The following is an 18,765-nucleotide window of genomic DNA, read 5'->3' as shown; positions in this document are numbered from 1 at the left end:
GACCGTTACTTTAAGGGTGATTTTAATGTTTCTAAGGAATCCAAGTACACTACTAAGTTGTTAAAAATGTTTGATCTATTTGGCTTGACTGCTCCTTTAACCCTTTGAGTGCCCCAGGACGTAGTCACAATGGCTTGGGGACTGACTCCGGAGGCACCATGACGTTATGCTTACAGTGCTTGTTTTTTTCATGGTTAGATCCTGTTCTGAGTTCTCATAGAGCGCCAGACATGATCTATCTAGTAAGGTAAAGGAGGAGTAGGGTTCCTCTTCCACCGTTTTCTGCAAAGTGGGCACGTGAACGCATTGTGCTAGAGGTGCCGCGCACTCTGGCACTCAAATGGTTAAACAAGCACTCTCAACAATGCGGCGCTCGCACACCTGCCAACTACTGTAATTCCAGGTTAGCAGTGTGATAAAATACAGACATATCTTTCTTTATATCCTATTATACTATACCAAAATTGCATCAGACCAGCAAAATCCAAATACAAAACCAGGACTTCATCATTGTTAGCATACATGTCCACACTAGGAGTGATACAAATTGTCTCCTCTGTACAAGAGCAAGATGGGAACAAATCCATGAAATCCTCTCTAAAGGGTCCATCAAGCTTGATCCTGAACCTAAGTGAGATGTGGATAAACTCCTCAGTGTTTGAGGTTATATGTAGTGTTGTCTATGGCAGTTCCTTTTTGACTTGTATTTGCCTAGGTTTTAATTTACTGTATACTGTATGATACGTTTGAGGGAGTATACTACAAAAACAGTATTAGTAGGAAGGTGGTACTGGTACTAGAAGTGTTGTCTTTCTGATGCTTTGCGCATTAATAAATGTTGTTACCATATTATTTGTATGCTCTGCAATTACCTTCATCTTTACTTGTTTTTTGTTTCTGTACCTCTTGCTAAATATATTCTCTAACCAAACTGTATCTAGGAAGCCCTGTAAAGGCTGATCGGCATTTAATAAATTAAAAGCATGTGATCATTGTTAAAATAAGTTATTAGTGTTTGTGATTTTCAGCTATCCAGCTGTCTAAAATAATAGACAAAAATGGAAGGTTGAAGCACAAAAATAACTTTGATGAAATGTGCTAAAATAAGTGAAAAACACTATTATAAATACCAAATGTTTAATATAAAATATGACCATTGGGGGTAGTGCATTGTAGTCTAGTGTGATTTTTCAATCGTCTAACAAACACATACCAAGGATTCTGGAGAGCAAAGATTCCCAGGGTATAAATAAAATAATGATAGTATAGTGCAACAGTATTGAAAAAAATCAATTGGTACTAAGGTGAATGAGATCAGTACCACCCACGTGATGGTTGAGAAAATCGAGCGTTGTTAAAGGGGTTTAAACCTCCTTAAACTGGGAATGAATCTTCAAATGTGCAGGAATAGATGTTGCTCCCAATTATACGAAGTAGAAAGAGACAGACCTAATATGATATAGTTTTATAATACCGTATGAAAGCAAATAAATTGTAATTAACTCACAAACTGAGCAGAGAAAGAGACATTTGGACCAGCATGATTTTAAAATGAATCCTTGAAACTGTGCTGCAACAAACGCCAACATCTTTCCCTCTCCAAAACAAATGTAACATCTCTTCCTGACAGTGACTTCGCTATGGTGGGCTGGAATGAAACACTTGCTGTCGCCCACGCAGTCCAAAGGTTCTCAGCGTGATGCACCCTGCGCGTTTCACTTGTACTGTGGTTGAACGAGGGAATGTCGTTTTCTTAAATAGTCTTATGCAGTGGCTAGATGTGCAAGCCCCAGGGCAAAAAAAAATTCAGGGCTCCCTCATGTCTCTGTTCAATCTCTCTCTGCCCCTCTCACTCCAGATCTGCCCCTGCCTCTCTCTCTGCGCTTCTCTCTCTGTCTGCCCCTCTCTCTCTGCCCCTGCCCCACTCATTCTATCTCTTTCTCTGCCCCTGCCTCTCTCTCTTAGCTTTGCCCGGGCTATAGCTACGCCCCATGTCTTATGCCTGATCAACGTCACGGTGCAAAAAAAGTCTCAATGGGTGCAAAATATTGAGATCTAAATGCTAATAAATTAAAAATATATGAAATGCTTAAAAACACTGGAAACTCTAAAAATAAAGATTTTTTTTATTAAAGCAGACAATATAAATCCCTAAATGGGCATACTGGACAAATGTGTAGCAAATAATTATTTTTATGTAGAAAAACCCACAAGGTTAATAAATGGTAATATAGATTTAAAAATCTATTAAGTGTCAGAATGAAAATAGAAAAACAATATAGCAAGAAAAACAATATATAGCAAGAAATGTAACCAGACAGATTGGCAAACAGCGCCCTAAAACATCTGTGGTTGACTGACGAACCCAAACGCTTTTTCACATACGATAAATGTAGGAAAAAAAACCTGATCCGTGTACCTTCTTTTGTACTAAAGAAAGTTAATCAATTTCTAGCTTTATTAACCGCAGAAGTTATTTTGTACTGTGGGTTGTTCTTACCTGCCCTTGTGTATTTCAGTATATAGGGTGCACTGTTCGTTCCTTAAGAGAACGTATATTAGAACATATTCGGAATATAAATCTGGGCTTCGAGTCAAACAGTGTATGGTTACACTTTACTGTAAGAAGGTCCATCATTCTGATCCGTCAGGTTTGGTTTATTTATGGATTGAACAAGCTCAGCCCAATTGGAGAGGTGGGAATAGAACGACTGATCTCTCTGTGGAAGTCCTTCTGGATCTACCATTTGCGTACTTTGCAACCAATTGGGCTTAATGTAGGTTTGACATTAATGCCTTTTTAGTTTTGTATTTTTATAGGCATTTAGTTGGGTTTTTCTTTTTACTTTCCCCTCACTTTTCGGTAATGCAGAGGTGTATGATAAGTGTTATGTTCATTGATCTTTGTGTAGTTTCATCATGGGATTACTTTGTTACATTCCCACTTGAATACACCATAATATATTTTATTTTATTCTTCACTTCTTTAACATTTAGCTATTGGATTTCTATTTTCATTCTTAAACTGAATACATTTTTAAATCTATGCATTCATATATTTTTGCAATATTACATTCTCCTCGTGGGTTTCCTACATAATAATATGTATTTGGTACACATTCGTACATATGCACATTTAGAGGTTTATATTGTCTGTATTAATTATTTTTTGTTTATTTTTTCGTTTTCTGCGTTTTTATGGCTTTAATTTATTTTTTAGTTATTAGCAGTAGAGCCCAATATTTTGAACCCATTGAGACTTTTTTTGCGCCGTGATGTCGATCAGGCTTAAGACTACTGTACTTAGGAAGCTCTTTATGAGTGAAATGCGTAGGGTGAACCACACTGAGAATCTTTGGACTGCGCAGACGACCGCAAACATTTTGTCCCAGCCACCAGTAGTGACATCATTGTCTGAATAGTGACGTCAGAGAGAGGAGGGTGTCGGCGTTTGTTGCAGCACAATTTCAATGATTAGTTTTTTGATCATGGTGGTCCAAATGCCTGTTTTTCTGCTCAGTTTGTGCGTTAATTACTATATATCTGCTTCCATATTATAAATCAATATTGTACTAGGTCTTTCTCTTTCTATAATTGGGGGTAACATCTATTCCTTAACATTTGAAGATTCATTGCCTGTTCAAGGAGGATTTAACACCTTTGAAAACGCTCGATTTTTCTCAATCATCAAAGTGGGACTGATCTCCTTCACCTTAACACCGATTGATTTTTTTTTAAAAACACTTGCACCATATTTTCTTTGTTTTATTTATACTTTGGGAATCTTTGCGCTCTAGAGTCCTTGGTTTAGCTAAAAAAGGAAAAAAACTAATCAATAAAAATATAATAATTTTAGAAGGAACGCATAACATGTTGAATATTTCATTTGTTGTATTAATAATGCAAAGAAAAGTCACACTCTTATGGCATTTATTCAGCAGCATAGAGCATAAAGGTAACAAATGAGAATTTCATGAGCCACAATTTACGGACAGTGCAAAGGCAAGAATTATTCATGATACTGATCTGTCAGCGATGCAAAAAATGTTGAAAGACAGTCTTAATTTATTTTGCCCATTTTAATGGATAGAAAAGCAGATGTATTTACATATATTATTTAAGCTAATGCATTAAATCAATATCATAACCAACTAGGAGCGCAACAATTTCACAAGAGTGTAATAAGGTTATATATCTTTAAGGTAGTAACTACAAAGAACAGTGATCTAAGGAACCCAAACACCATAATATGAGTGGATACTTAGTGTTCAGTTGTCATCTATACATACTATAGGATATCTAGTATGTAATCACTCTCCAAAGTATATATTGTAAGATGCATAAAAGCATTTTCTTTTATTTTCACTGCACAGGATTGATACAAGAGGCCGGTGGGGACCGCTATGGTAATGAAGGGGTTAACCCCCCCCCTAACCACCCACCCTGGGCCAAGTACCCCCTCTGCCCCCAATTAACCAGCTACTGTGCCTTAACGCCTTCATTGCCTTAGCTGCTAGCCGCAAAGGTAATGAAGCTGCTTTAATGTGATTTTTACTAATGTATGGGAGCTGGGGTCTCCTAAGCTGATCCGCATTAATTTCAGCCTCGGGACCCCCTTCTTCCTGAGATATAGTGGGAAAAAAACTTCTAACAGCGCTCTAAGGAGATAATAACAGTGATGGGTATAATGTGACTTAGACAGTGATTCTGAAAAATAATAATATATATACAATATTGTGCAAATAAAGTGCAAATAAGTGAAATTTAAAAATGGTGCTCAGAACCCTTGGAAGGATGGTCCACAGGAATCCTTCTTACTGGAACGTGTGGAAGTTGAAGGGGAGCGCAACTCATTCAGTGGTGGATATGTGGAATGAAAAATAAATACAATAGTGCAACACAATCTCTATAGATGTATCTCCAAAATTCAGTAGACTTCTATAAATTCAGAACTCACATTTGATCTGAAATCAACGAACATGTAACCCAAATATATATATATATCCCACCCAAACACATATACAAAAGACCCAGATGCATCTAAAAAAAAGACCCCAATCCATTAGAAAAATAAAACAATACATACAGTATAAACAAAACATCCCTCCCCAATACATATAAAAAATACCCCAACCCATATAAAAATCCCCCCGAGCCCCCAAATACATATAACAATTCCCCCAATTCCCCTAATACATATTCAAACACCCACAAGCCCCCCAATATATATAACAATACCCCCAGCCCCCCAATACATATAAACATTTCCCCAAGCCCCCCAATACATATAAAAATATAGACTTAACTTGAGTGAAGCCGGGTCCGGTGTCTGCAGGGGTCCGGGAAAAAAGGGTCCTCCGGCACGTGGTTCCACTCGTGGTTTCTAGGACATATGGGGAAAAGAAGTTAAAACAACAAACCACAAAGAGGGGTGGTTAGAATGAGTTCAAATTGTAGTTTATGTTGATTGCTATTAGGCAAAATGACACTCGCATCAATAGTAGCTCCTCAAAAAGGGGGAAGTTCCTGATTGTGCCCGGGCTCGTGCACAGTCCAGTTCCTCCCTTTACTGACTCCTTGCCACAGCTCCGCTCCCGCGCATGCATACCAGCAGCAGAAAATAACCTCAGTGCAGATTTATCCCCTGTGGATTACTCACCACCTGAGATATTCAACACAAAGACTGATGATCCAGGCAGATTTTTACAGCCAGCTCCAGTTTCCAGTTCCAAGACAGAACTGCTGCTGGTACGCATATATATTTAGGCACTGTACCGTGTATGAGTTTCACTGGATGTGCACTGAGCTCTGTCTGTGTTTTATGTTCTGTCTCTGGTTTTAAATATATATTGCCGTGCTCAGTAGCACTCCTCTGTGACACTCATATGCTTATATATATATGTTGTGGTTATTTTGGGGGTTCAATAGGAGCTTGTTAGGTTTCCAGTATGTTAAGACACAACTTAGGCAGGGTTGCCGACTTAGGCTGTTCATCCTTCTTGAGGGTTCCAGCAAGGGGCAGCCAGCTACAAAAGCAACAGTGCAAGATGGACCAAATCTTGCATTAAGAACAGGAAAATGGAAAATAGTTTTCATACTTACACACATTTTCTTTTCCTGGAATCTCTCCATGGCAGTGGGCATAACTTCATTGCCCCTTAGTTAATGTACTAATTATATTGATGTACCTTTCAGCTGGTATGAAAACCTTAGACTGCCTGCAGGTAGAAGGTGCTACTTATTGGAAGTACTACCTGCAGTTTTTTCTGTCCTATCCTGGCCACAGGTGGAGCAAAACCCAAGGGTTGCTGCTGCCATGGAAGGATTCCAGGAAAAGAGAATTACTGGAAGTATGAAAACATTGTCTTATTTAATTTTTTCTAAGCCCTCCTATATTGACTTCCCCCCACAGCTCAACTACGGTATTCTGGGGAACCCTCGGTTGATGAACAATACAACCATTTTTTTTTTTCAATTTTTTTTTGTGTAGATAAATAAATAACCACAAAGATGCTGCAGGGTCACTCGTTGCTCAATGTGATCTCCCAATGACATTGTGACTTTCTGTCAGCTGTTGGAGGGAGACGGATCCCAATGAGAGAGACGGATCCCAATGAGAGAGACGGATCCCAATGGCCTTGTTGTTCTCCTGGACATTATTGTTAGAGCCTCAGAGATTTAGTGTTTAATTTCTCATCAACTGAGTGGTCCCCAATCTTAGGAGCATCAAAGTTATACATGCTGGTTTTCACAAGGTAAAAATATATTTAAAAAAAGGCAATTGGGCAAATTAACAAATGTACAGTCATCAGAGAACAAAATACATCTTAGTTTGAGTGGAGTCCATGCCCAAAACGTACATATCAACACCTAAATATTGAAATTGTTATAAAAAATTAAAAAGGGAAGGGATCCCTTTAAATTGGCCTCATGTGTATTTGTATGGAGAACAGAGACGGAAGATTTGTGCCCCCCATTGAGGAGGAGCTGTCAGTCACTGCTTTGTTCTCGGTGTTCTCCTGAATGAATGGGACGTGATCTGATAGTAAAGAGCTGACTGACAGCTCTGCCTCCGTGGGGGACTGCAAGCTTGCCGTCTATCCTGTTGTGAATCCTGTGCACGTGTATGTACAGTACGTGTGTGTATGTACATGTCTGTTTATGTACAGTGTGTACTGTATATGTGTGTATGTATTTTAAATCTATTTATTTTATTCGGAGAGGAGTATGGAGATATAAAAAAAAAAAATACGCCTCCAAAATCTTTAGAGGAATATTTTTACTCCATAGAAGAAAAGCTAGTGCACGTCTGTTCTGCACACATTTCTTCATTCATAAAACATCTAGCTTCCCTGCTCATGGTAGTCCAATTTGAATTAATATGTATTCTCTCCTGAAGCCACCTTCAACAGAATATCCACAATGTTAGATGTTGCTATTTCTTCACTGCCTGGGCTATAAATAAAAACGTCAATTAAACTGGAAATGTGAGTTATTTTTTGTGCTGCCTCAGAATTGCAGCTGGTATTATTCACAATCGCTAAACCTTTTACTGCTTTACTATTCTTCTACTTGTGTACAAAGGAAAACATGGTCCCAAAATACTGAAGGTAACAAGAGACAACAATACTTACAAATAGAGTTTTATTATTACTGATGTGCAGAGGTAGCAGGCTTCAATGTCCACTCTACTAGTGTGTTATAGTGGGTTATGTTGTAATGTTCTGCACCAAGTCTGCCATTGAATCCTATGGAAACTCTGTGTTATTCAGCATTATAACAGGATTTGTTGTGTTATCTGTGGTAACAATGTCTACTTCCTCTTGCTGGGCTGCTACAAGAGGTGGAACTCAATAGGAGAGGATGGTTAATTTCCGTTTTTTATTGGTTTTAACTGGAAGTGCAAGCTGATCAATCGATGGTGATTATTCGGTGTTTTTTCGGTGAAAAATGAAATCCCTAACACTTTAATATTATTCTTGTGCATTGCTACATCTTAAGTGTAAATTCACAAAAAATGGTTTAATTAAAGCACCAGTTCATACAATATCCTACATGTGTGTTTATTTTTTAATAATATTAAAATTAATATTCCTTTCGTATACACTCATTGAATTTGGATTATTGTTCAGCATTCTGCCTCGCAAACTGAATAAACCCAAAATAAGATGAATGAATGTTATGAGAACGCAGTTGGAGGAAAGGGAAATGAAGAGCTCATTACGCCAACAAAATCGTTATTTATTTCAGATGTAATTTAAAAATATAATACATACGCAATTAGTGAGGAAAAAAAAAGTTATCCTAGAGAAACAGGTCAGCACGTCTTTTGGGGTTATTATCCTTCAGATGAGTCTCCTCATACCTTCTGAATCACATTTCTCCTTCATTACCACTGCCTTTTGTTTAACCTTTGATATCTGCCATATCCATTAATGTCTCAGTTAGGGCTGGAGAGGCCCGCAACACACATTGTATAATTAAGGAACAGCCTTACTAATGCCAGAGAAGGCAAATAAAAAAAAGCAGTGTTTTTTAAGTAATGACTTAATTAGAGCATCAATATGCTATTTGGCAATTTTGCACATTATGTACTGTTAGTCATGGCACTATTAGTCTTTATATAAAAATAACCCTCATGTTCATCCACATCTCCCTCTTTAGAAGAAAAGTGGTTTGTTTTTTGCATAGAAGACTTTTGCCTCTAAGTGCCCTTTTCAGTGAAGTCTGAAATTGCAGCTTCGCAAAGAAGTGGAGGACCTTTTTTACCTTGAGCATTTTTTTCAATTCAATAAGAAATATATTGGCACCATTTTCAGGGGGAAAGGAGCTAATTCGCAAAACGAAAATAAAAAAAAGCTGCTAAAAGTGTCGAAATACTTAATTTTTTTTTGTTCGCTTTTGTTAATTTTACATCTTCAATAGTGAAGATGCCAGGTGTATATTGAACTGTAATATATACCTCGCATAATAGCTCATAAAAGTTGTGAATTATGCTCATTTTCCAGGGTGATCGCTCTGATCGAAACAGAATTCAACCAATCTGATTGCTATTTATGTTTATCCATAGCAATTTACTAGCAGAATCTAATTGAGGACCAGTGTTTTTTTATGTCTCATACTTATATATTGCATTTTTAATTATTGTTTTAACAGATATGATTGGTTCCAAACAGACTCTGCAGTCAATATTGTTATCTACACAAACCAAAAGGTACACAAAACGCCTTGTAGTTTTAACAAAAATAATAACCTTCTTTACTGTGTAACGTGTTGAGAATAATCATGTTTTTCTAAATATGTACAGTATGTATATCTAACCATCTGTTTGGAGTAATACATGTAAAAAATGTATTTGATTTTACCATAGTATACCTTTGTTCATCAAATACTACAACTAGCCTAGTTTTTCAAACTGAAAGCTGATTGGCTGGCTTTGCCAACCAACATGTAATTGGTTACGCCTTATTGGGGCACCAACCAAAAAGTGTGAAAAACGAAAATGGAACAAAAAAGCTATTTGCCAGTGCAAAGAAACAAAAATGCACTTAAAGGAGATGGAGTTCACATGAAATCTGATGGGAGAATACCGAGCAGAGCACCGCTCCCGGCTTACTGGGAGGTGAATTCTGCAACCTGCCCAGTGGGAGGATACAAAAATAACGTGCACATTTCTCTGAGTGTATTGTATCGAAACAAATCTGTAGCCCTATGGCTATGCTTAACATTCCTGATGCACTGTCATAATAATAAAACCCCATAATCTAATTATTAAATGACTAAAAGCCTGGATTGTGGTTCACAAATGTATTATTGCAACACAAATCAGATACTGTATATTTCTTCAGCCAAACTTTTCACACTTTTTCTTTTTTATTAGAACTTGAACAAAGAATTGGTTATTGTGGATTTTCAAGAGGATATCCTGAGAGCAGAGATAATTCTAGGGGATTATTCGTACCTTCTACTGATTGGTAAGTAGGTACAGTATGTACATATTTTCACTGGTAATCAGCATTTCTTTCACAGATTAAGTACATTACGTGATCAGCCACCATTCTGTATTCTTAGAAACGGCATTTTTAATATTTGGTAATTACATGGTATATTGTGATTTCTAATATGCAAATCAAATCACGCAAGTGCATCAAAAAACTACAGTTGAATTGTGCTCTGAAATGAGAACATCTCTCGCTCTTTGTTTAAATCTAGCACAAAAGATATGTTAGTTTAACATTCTTTAGTGAAAATATCCTGAAAGTGAATTCACTGATTAGACTTATTTATTTCTGTCTGGAACATGTATTCTTAAAGTCTTTTTATGTGTGACCTCCACCTTGCAGAGATGTGGAACAGACAGAGACAGCCACAGGGGAATATAGAGAAAAAAAAGTCCCTTATTCAATGCACGACCACTGAGAAACCACAGTCGTTTCTATCAATATAGCTATAGATGGGTCTAATTGTCCTTAAGGATGACACTCGGGTATGTAGTAGGATAGTCAGTAGGTGACGGTAAAGCAGTGATATTGCATTGTCTCCTGAGTGAATTAAAATAGAACTTGAATCAGTATGCTCTTAAAATAAACACTGAGAAATAACAGTGATCATAACAATATACAGAAAATAGTAACTAGTGTGAAACACTAACGGCAAATAATATAGTCTGTCCAAGGGACAACAGCCTCACTTGCAATGAATGTGCAGAGTGGGCTTGCTCGGTCTGTGCCGTAATTGCTACCAGACAGCCTATGCTAAGGTTCTCTCCGTCGAGTTAGTAAGTGTAGTACTGTCCGCCCCCCCCCCCCCCCCTTCCCCCTTTGAGAGATCTACATGCTGCTACATGATCTGTGGTGTTTTACCTGTTGGCTCAGGAGACTGGGAGCGATCTGCATTACATTGAGACCAGGACAGGCTACTTTCTTCTTCTTTAGTTATCTCTGGTGCTGTATGCCTCCAGCAGTAATGGGCTCGTGGGTGTCTAGAGGTCAGTTCCCACCACTGCATACTTATTCCACTCTACCCAGGAACTGACACTCAGGCAGGTGAAAGATGAACAGGGGTCTTTATTGTATCGCATCCACTGCATTTCTTACATACAGTGAATGCATATCCAGAGGAAGGACATCCGATCCCTCTAGATGGTGCATACCCCGGTAGTAGGGGGCAATGAGTCTGATGTTCCCCAGGCCTACGCCTGGGGTGGGCCAGCTCATCCTCGCAATGGGAGAGTCTGACAGCCCATGCTCCCTCCTCTCTCTCCAGGGCACGACTGCATAAGTTTTGGCTCTACCTCTTCCTCAGGAAGCAGGGGCGGGCCCATGGACTGTGCCCATCCCTGATAGGCTGCACAGGCCATGAGTCATCACCACACTCCTGTCCATCAAAGGAGGAGCACAAGGGGGGTTAAGAGCCCACAGATTAACCTGTTAATGCCCTGAATTTATTAGGGACTTACATAACAGATATACTATGGGGAAAGAGAGGTACTATGGGACATACCCTGTTACACAAGGATCAAAAAAGTCTCACAAAAATCAGCGGTGGAGAATTATATAGGTATTAGCTATGATATCTTTGCTGACTAATCATATACTATAGAAATAGAAACCAGAATACTCAGAGGCCCGCCCCCTCACAATAGTGATATGTGTAGACAGAATTAGAAAGCACTAATAAACAGCCCTTAGATGGGAAAATAATACTATGAGGGAAGGAGGTAATAATACCTAATAACTATCACTGACTGAACAATTCCTGGTAATACAAAGTAAGGGATTGCTGTTTAGCAGCCAAGGAGAGAAATATCTTGTTCAATCAGTAGTCACAAATAAGGAATTTTTGCTTAGCAGCCAAAGACAAAAATATATCTCCTAATAAATCAGTGGTCAAATTCAGCATTTTGCCGTTGAGCAGCCAGAGTAAAATCCTATTCAATAAGGGGAAGGCGGGTGGAGGACGCTATGCTTTGAGCAACCTGTGTGATGAGAGAGCCGTCTGAGCTCCCGATAGTGTTGCGAGCCAAGACCCGGCCAGTGCCTCTTGCTGCACTGACCAAGTCTGTCCTCATGTGCATCACCAGATTCCTTGGGAGGTTTTATCTTTGTAAAGATGGCATTCATTTTCTGGTATGAAAAATGGTTTCTTAGCCCTTCTAGTCAATATTAATATACCAGACAGATTTAGTTTGGTAAAGGTCCATTCAGACAACCCCTATAATTTTGGTACCTTGGCAAATCATAAGGATTTTTGAGGAAAATAGAGAAAAAATATACTGGAGTATATGAAATAAGATACTGTATTATACAGAAGCAAAATTAGCATACTCTCAAAAAATCTAAATACAGCAACAATGACCTAAACAGCAAAGGTACTATTGCTAGCTTAGCTGTTATACAGTATGTACAGCTCAACCCCGTTATAGCGCGATCCGCTATAACGCAGATCGCTTATAACGCAGTTTGAGCGTGGACCCCGAATATTAGAAAAATGTTTTTGTTTTTTTTTGCCAAACTACACACACACACCCCTACCTCTGGTGGTGCTGGGGATCATGGTGGGGCTGCTGGGGCATCGTGGTGGGGCTGCTGGGGCATCGTGGTGGGGCTGCTAGGGAATCGTGGTGGGGCTGCTGGGGGATCGTGCTGGGGCTGCTGGGGGATCGTGTGGGGCTGCTGGGGGATCATGTGGGGTTGCTGGGGGAAGTGCTGTGGCTGCTGGGGGATCATGTGGGGTTGCTGGGGGAAGTGCTGTTGCTGCTGGAGCATCGTGTGGGGCTGCTGGGGGAAGTGCTGGGGCTGCCGGCGCCTCATTCCTGCCTCCTCCCTCCTCCCCCCTTTTCCCAATCGGGCGCGCGGTGGCCATATAAATTTTTTTTAGTGCGACCCCGGTTATAGCGCGGTCGGATCGGGTGTCCCCCGAGGACCGCGTTATAACGGGGTTGAGCTGTATATACAGTGTATATATATATATATATATATATATATATATATCTTAATACTGTATATAACACACCGTGTTATTTTCTGTAACGGAGAGAAAGCGATTAGCACGTGGTCTGACAAGGCATATGTTCCGCCCTATATGAGACAGGAATGCTGAAAAATTATTTATTTTTAATCTGTATTTGCATAGTCATATCCAGTGGGTTGGAAGTGTACTTATATCACAACAGCAATGGTGTATGTGCCTTAAAGTTTTTGTTTAAACACCATGGGATGTAAAATAGACCATTCTTAAATGTTGTGCTCATATACAGATCAAAATGGTACAATAACTGAACAAACACATTTCAAGAACCTTTTGCCAATTGTATCCCTTCTGTGCTTTTTCGCTGAGGAATATAAAGCAATAGAAAGAAGTACTGATATCAAAGGCTAAAATGTCATTTTTCTCCTAATCTTTGTATTCTTTTCAGAGTTGAGCCACACAATCCAGAAGGACATTGATGGTAAGGAAAAAGTATTACGTTTATTTCTGTTCTTTTTATTGATTTTCTAACATTGCTGGTAAACATGACAGATTTCAACACATCTTTACAATTTTCCATGTTTAAATTATCCTTAAAAGAAAGAAAAAATATAAGTAAAAAGGTATAAATCAGATGCTCAAACTTAACTCAAAAATACACAATACTTAAATTAAATAATTAACTCACAGAATGTGCAAAACATAACTTTAGTCAGACACATATTACAGACGTTAGGTTTGGATATACTATTCTCCTGTCTTGATACCCGTTTAATCTGGTTCTTTTCTCCCTCTGTTTACCTCATCTATGACCTTGTGCAATTTGCCGCAAGAGACTCCAGGATGTGTGTGCGAAAGCCTGATATATTTGGTCTTTTTCACTCTGTGGTAGGGAGTCAATAAAGGGTTCTCATTTTGTAAATAAAAAAAACAAAATTCTCTGTTTTTTGTTCCTTATTTTATCTAATGTGATTAGCTGATATGTTTGAACCGTTTTCAAGTTTAAATAAAATACAAAAGGCTTTATTCAAATAAAATGAATGGGAGCAAGCAAGGAGGTGAGAGGCGCGCACGCGGGTCAGTACTGTATAGCAGCTCTCTCCTCAGTCTCTCCCTCCTTCTCGCAGTCTCTCTCACTCAGTCTCTCTCTCTCTCACTCAGTCTCTCTCTCTCACTCAGTCTCTCTCTCTCACTCAGTCTCTCTCTCTCACTCAGTCTCTCTCTCACTCTCACTCAGTCACGCACTCTCTGCCAGTCACGCACTCTCTCTGCCAGTCACGCACTCTCTCTGCCAGTCACGCACTCTCTCTGCCAGTCACGCACTCTCTCTGCCAGTCACGCACTCTCTCTGTCAGTCACGCACTCTCTCTGTCAGTCACGCTCTCTCTCTGTCAGTCACGCACTCTCACTCAGTCAGTCACGCACTCTCACTCAGTCAGTCACGCACTCTCACTCAGTCAGTCACGCACTCTCACTCAGTCAGTCACGCACTCTCACTCAGTCAGTCACGCACTCTCACTCAGTCAGTCACGCACTCTCACTCAGTCAGTCACGCACTCTCTCACGCATTCAGTCACACAATACGCATTCAGTCACACACACGCACTCAGTCACACACACGCACTCAGTCACACTCACTCAGTCACACACACTCACTCAGTCACACACTGTCACTCAGTCACACACAGTTACCCAGCTACCTACCTGCTCCTCACTAACAGCGCCACCATCTGCAACACTAGTTGAAGCAAGGGCCCGCTCAGTGAGCACTAAACCCCTTTCAAGATTGTCAGTGTCCCTCAATATTGCAAGTTGCCTCTTCAGATCAGCAATCTCTGATTCTAAAGAGACCACCTGCTCACACTTCTCACAGCGCTATGCTCCATTGAACAGCGCTATGCTCCATTGAACATATGTGGCAAGATGTGCATTGAGTGGCATTTTCAATCCTGCTCATTGTAGCAACTATGAAGTTTATAAGAACTAACAATAAACTGTACTTCAATATACTATACAGTACCTTGTTTTACCCCTTCCTTGTTCAAATTGCTTCTAGTTTTAACTGCACACTTAATACAACCAGCACTTGAAATCAACCAGTCACGCAGATCAGGACACGCAAGCCCAGGATTCGTGAGCAACCTCTGTTTAAATAGGGACACCCACCAGGTGTGCTAGGTTAGCACACTCTGGGAGAAAGGTTGGCACTGTTCATTCGGGCCATAAATATTACATATACATATATGCATATTGTTGATCTTGAGAACACACTGTACCACCCTTCCCTCTGTGTCACTCCAAGTTGATATAAGTTCATATGGTTGTGTTTTGCTTATCAGAATCGCTACCCCCCCCCCCCCCTTTCTTTCCCACTGCTGGGGAGAATACGCATTCACCTACCCAGTTAGTCTGGAGTTTCTTACTCTCCTTCCTGTTTAGTTTGCGTCCACGCTAGTGCGTGCACGGGCATGTACGCTCTCCCGAGCTTAGTGCTTGGGGAGACAGTTCAATTTGACTTTCGACTTTCTAACCAATGGGGAGGGAGGGGCAGTATAGACTGAGTGGAGAGAGGTGGAGGGGGGGAGCGGAGAAAGGTTTATGGAGGGGGAAGCGGAGAGAGGTGGAAGGGGGAGAGAGAGTAGCAGGGAGAGGAGGAGAGGGGAGCAGGTGGAGGGAAGGGGGAGAGGAGAAGGGTGCAGGGGGGAGAGAAGGGTGGAAGTAGAGAAGGGGGGCAGAGGGGGAGATAGGGGAGCAGGGGATGGGAGGAGGGGAAAGGAGCATGGGGGAGTAGAGAGGTGCAGGGGGAGAGAAGGGGGAGAGAGGGGAAGGAAGGGGGAGAGAGGAGGGAAATGGGGAGAGCGAGGATGTGGGAAGGGGGAAAGGAGAGAATGGAGTGATGGGGGAGGGAAAGAGAATGGAGACACACAGATAGCCCTGATCCAGCCAATGACACGCCCCCTCCCTTAATAGTTACACCCTCCCCCCTCCCGCTCCTGCTCTAAAATGATTGCAGGACAGTCGATTGCTGATGCTTGGAGAGTTGGTGACGTCAACGCTCTCAAGCATGAGCTCAGTGACAGCGTTGCCGCAGTCTAAGGCCGTGATTATACCAGAAATCGCTGGCGACACCGCGCAGCTTCAAAACAAAGCAATAGAATCCAATGAAAGCGCACATACCAATCGCGACGGTATCGCTGCGACGTGCTGCAAAGCTTCTGTCTTGAAGAGATCTGAGATTTTGTTTTTCACAGATGACAGCCGCATCACGTGATTGCCTCGGGCCAATCACAGTGCATCTGAACAAACCAATAACATGCGCGCTTGCACACACACACACACACACACACACACACACACACACACACACACACACACACACATATATGTAAACACAGAAAAAGAAAAAGAAACCTCTCAAAAAGCACTCAGACTAATAATGCAAAGAATAATAATAATAAACTTATTAAATCAAAATATGAAGGAAAACAAAAAACAGCTGACTGAAACCCTGACTAACTGGACTCAAAAAATTATCATGGGACAAAAAAAATAATAAATAGCCCAAAAAGACTAACTTACATAAGAAAAAAATTAATATAATGAACAGAACCTCAATAAATGAAACCACTATGGGGACCAAGTACCCATAGTGATCCACAACCGGCCGGTCATATAGAGGAGATAGTGAACAATAAACCTATTAGAGACCGAGAACTCTAAAGAAAAAAAAAATAATAATAATTGTGGTTAAAGGCCACCAGGAAAGGTAAAAACATAACATGGATAAATATACCAAGCATACTATGCTAGTGTGTGGGGCACTGTGTTGAAATTACCTAATGACATAGAACTATAAATATAGCACATCACAGAAAACATTAAGGTACTTCAGTGACCCAAACACAAAACCACAATAGGGACATATACAGGAGAGAGACTCATATACTTCAAACCAGTATGATACTGCATGATAACAATAGTATATGAAAAAAGTTATACTCAAATCCTGTATGGCAGGATGACATGGATCCAAATGTAGAAAAAGATCCTGGATGGTAATAACCACAAACACAATACAACGGCTACATATAAAGAAAGTCCCAGCAAATAATAAAGTCCAAATAGGAGCCAGCAGTCAGGGCCAGCAGCACATAAGTACCACAACGTGTTTTGCCCACTAGGGCTTCTTCTAAGGTGGTAATTGGGCCATGGAGCATGTCCGGTTTAAAAAGACACTGCATGATGACGTATTTCGCGCCCAAAAAATCCCGTATCCATACATATTAAGGGGTTGACTACCGCGCATGTGCATCACGAATACCCATACCAGGTCCCAGGTAGATGGCGCTATAACCAGGCAGCTTCTGCTTCCATAGCAGAACAAATTCTCAGAGCCCAAGGTAACGTAGTGACGTCGTGTTCACGCAGCAACGGGAGTCCTATTCCCGCGCATGCGCACGACAGACCTCCATATCGAGCATCCAGATAAACAGTAATGCAGCCGGGCACATAGCAGGCCAATCCCATAGAGACTGGGGTAGCGCAATGGCGTCATCTTCGCGCCGCAACGGGAGTTCAAATCCCGCGCATGCGCATAGTAAACTTCCACATCAAACACCTAAATGAATAGTGCTGCAGCCAGATAATTACCTGCTTTCATAGCAGGCAGGATGAAAGTGCCGATACTCATTTAATATGCACAGCAGCAGACCCCATATCCATGATAAAGAGACTTTAAAGGCGAGAATGTTCATAGTTGTAGTTATTCCAACAGTGGACACTCAAAATGTGATTTGCTATTCTTAAATTCGACAGATGTTCTAGTATAATAGCACAACCATGAGTGTGCACTGATGGTATAACTACAACGATGGACATTCTCGCCTTCAAAGTCTCTTTATCATGGATATGGGGTCTGCTGCTGTGCATATTACATGAGTATCGGCACTTTCATCCTGCCTACTATGAAAGCAGGTAATTATCTGGCTGCAGCACTATTCACTTAGGTGTTTGATGTGGAAGTTTACTGTGCGCACGCGCGGAATTTGAACTCCCGTTGCGGCGCGAAGATGAAGCCATTGCGCTACCCCAGTCTCTATGGGATTGGCCTGCTATGTGCCCGGCTGCATTACTATTTATCTGGATGCTCGATATGGAGGTCTGCCGAGCGCATGCACGGGAAATGGACTCCCGTTGCTGCGTGAACACGACGTCACTACGTTACCTTGGGCTCTGAGAATTTGTTCTGCTATGGAAGCAGAAGCTGCCTGGTTATAGCGCCATCTACCTCGGACCTGGTATGGGTTTTCGTGATGCGCATGCGCGGTAGTCAACCCCTTAATATGTATGGATACGGGACTTTTTTGGCGCAAAATATGTCATCAAGCAGTGTCTTTTTAAACCGGACATGCTCCATGGCCCAATTACCACCTTAGAAGAAGCCCTAGTGGGCAAAACGCGTTGTGGTACTTATGTGCTGCTGGCTCCTATTTGGACTTTATTATTTGCTGGGACTTTCTTTATATGTAGCCGTTGTATTGTGTTTGGTTATTACCATCCAGGATCTTTTTCTACATTTGGATCCATGTCATCCTGCCATACAGGATTTGAGTATAACGTTTTTCATATACTATTGTTATCATGCAGTATCATACTGGTTTGAAGTATATGAGTCTCTCTCCTGTATATGTCCCTATTGTGGTTTTGTGTTTGGGTCACTGAAGTACCTTAATGTTTTCTGTGATGTGCTATATTTATAGTTCTATGTCATTAGGTCATTTCAACACAGTGCCCCAC

At 40.7% G+C, this 18,765-nt stretch overlaps 1 protein-coding gene across 4 annotated transcripts in view; it reads left to right on the top strand.

Annotated features, from left to right (window-relative positions):
• The window catches only part of CYB5R4 (cytochrome b5 reductase 4), a 161,092-nt gene that overhangs the window by 71,008 nt on the left and 71,319 nt on the right, over window positions 1-18,765 (top strand). For all 4 annotated transcript variants that reach the window (XM_075597893.1, XM_075597894.1, XM_075597895.1 and 1 more), the window contains 3 exons: window positions 9,157-9,214; window positions 9,881-9,974; window positions 13,418-13,450. In XM_075597893.1, the coding sequence (XP_075454008.1) occupies window positions 9,157-9,214; window positions 9,881-9,974; window positions 13,418-13,450 (185 nt within the window). The remainder of the gene's footprint in view (window positions 1-9,156; window positions 9,215-9,880; window positions 9,975-13,417; window positions 13,451-18,765) is intronic.

Source organism: Ascaphus truei, chromosome 4 (genome assembly GCF_040206685.1).
Source record: "Ascaphus truei isolate aAscTru1 chromosome 4, aAscTru1.hap1, whole genome shotgun sequence".
Lineage (NCBI taxonomy): Eukaryota > Metazoa > Chordata > Amphibia > Anura > Ascaphidae > Ascaphus > Ascaphus truei.
Note: the sequence above shows the minus strand (reverse complement) of the source record. Positions and strands in the feature narration are given on the sequence as shown.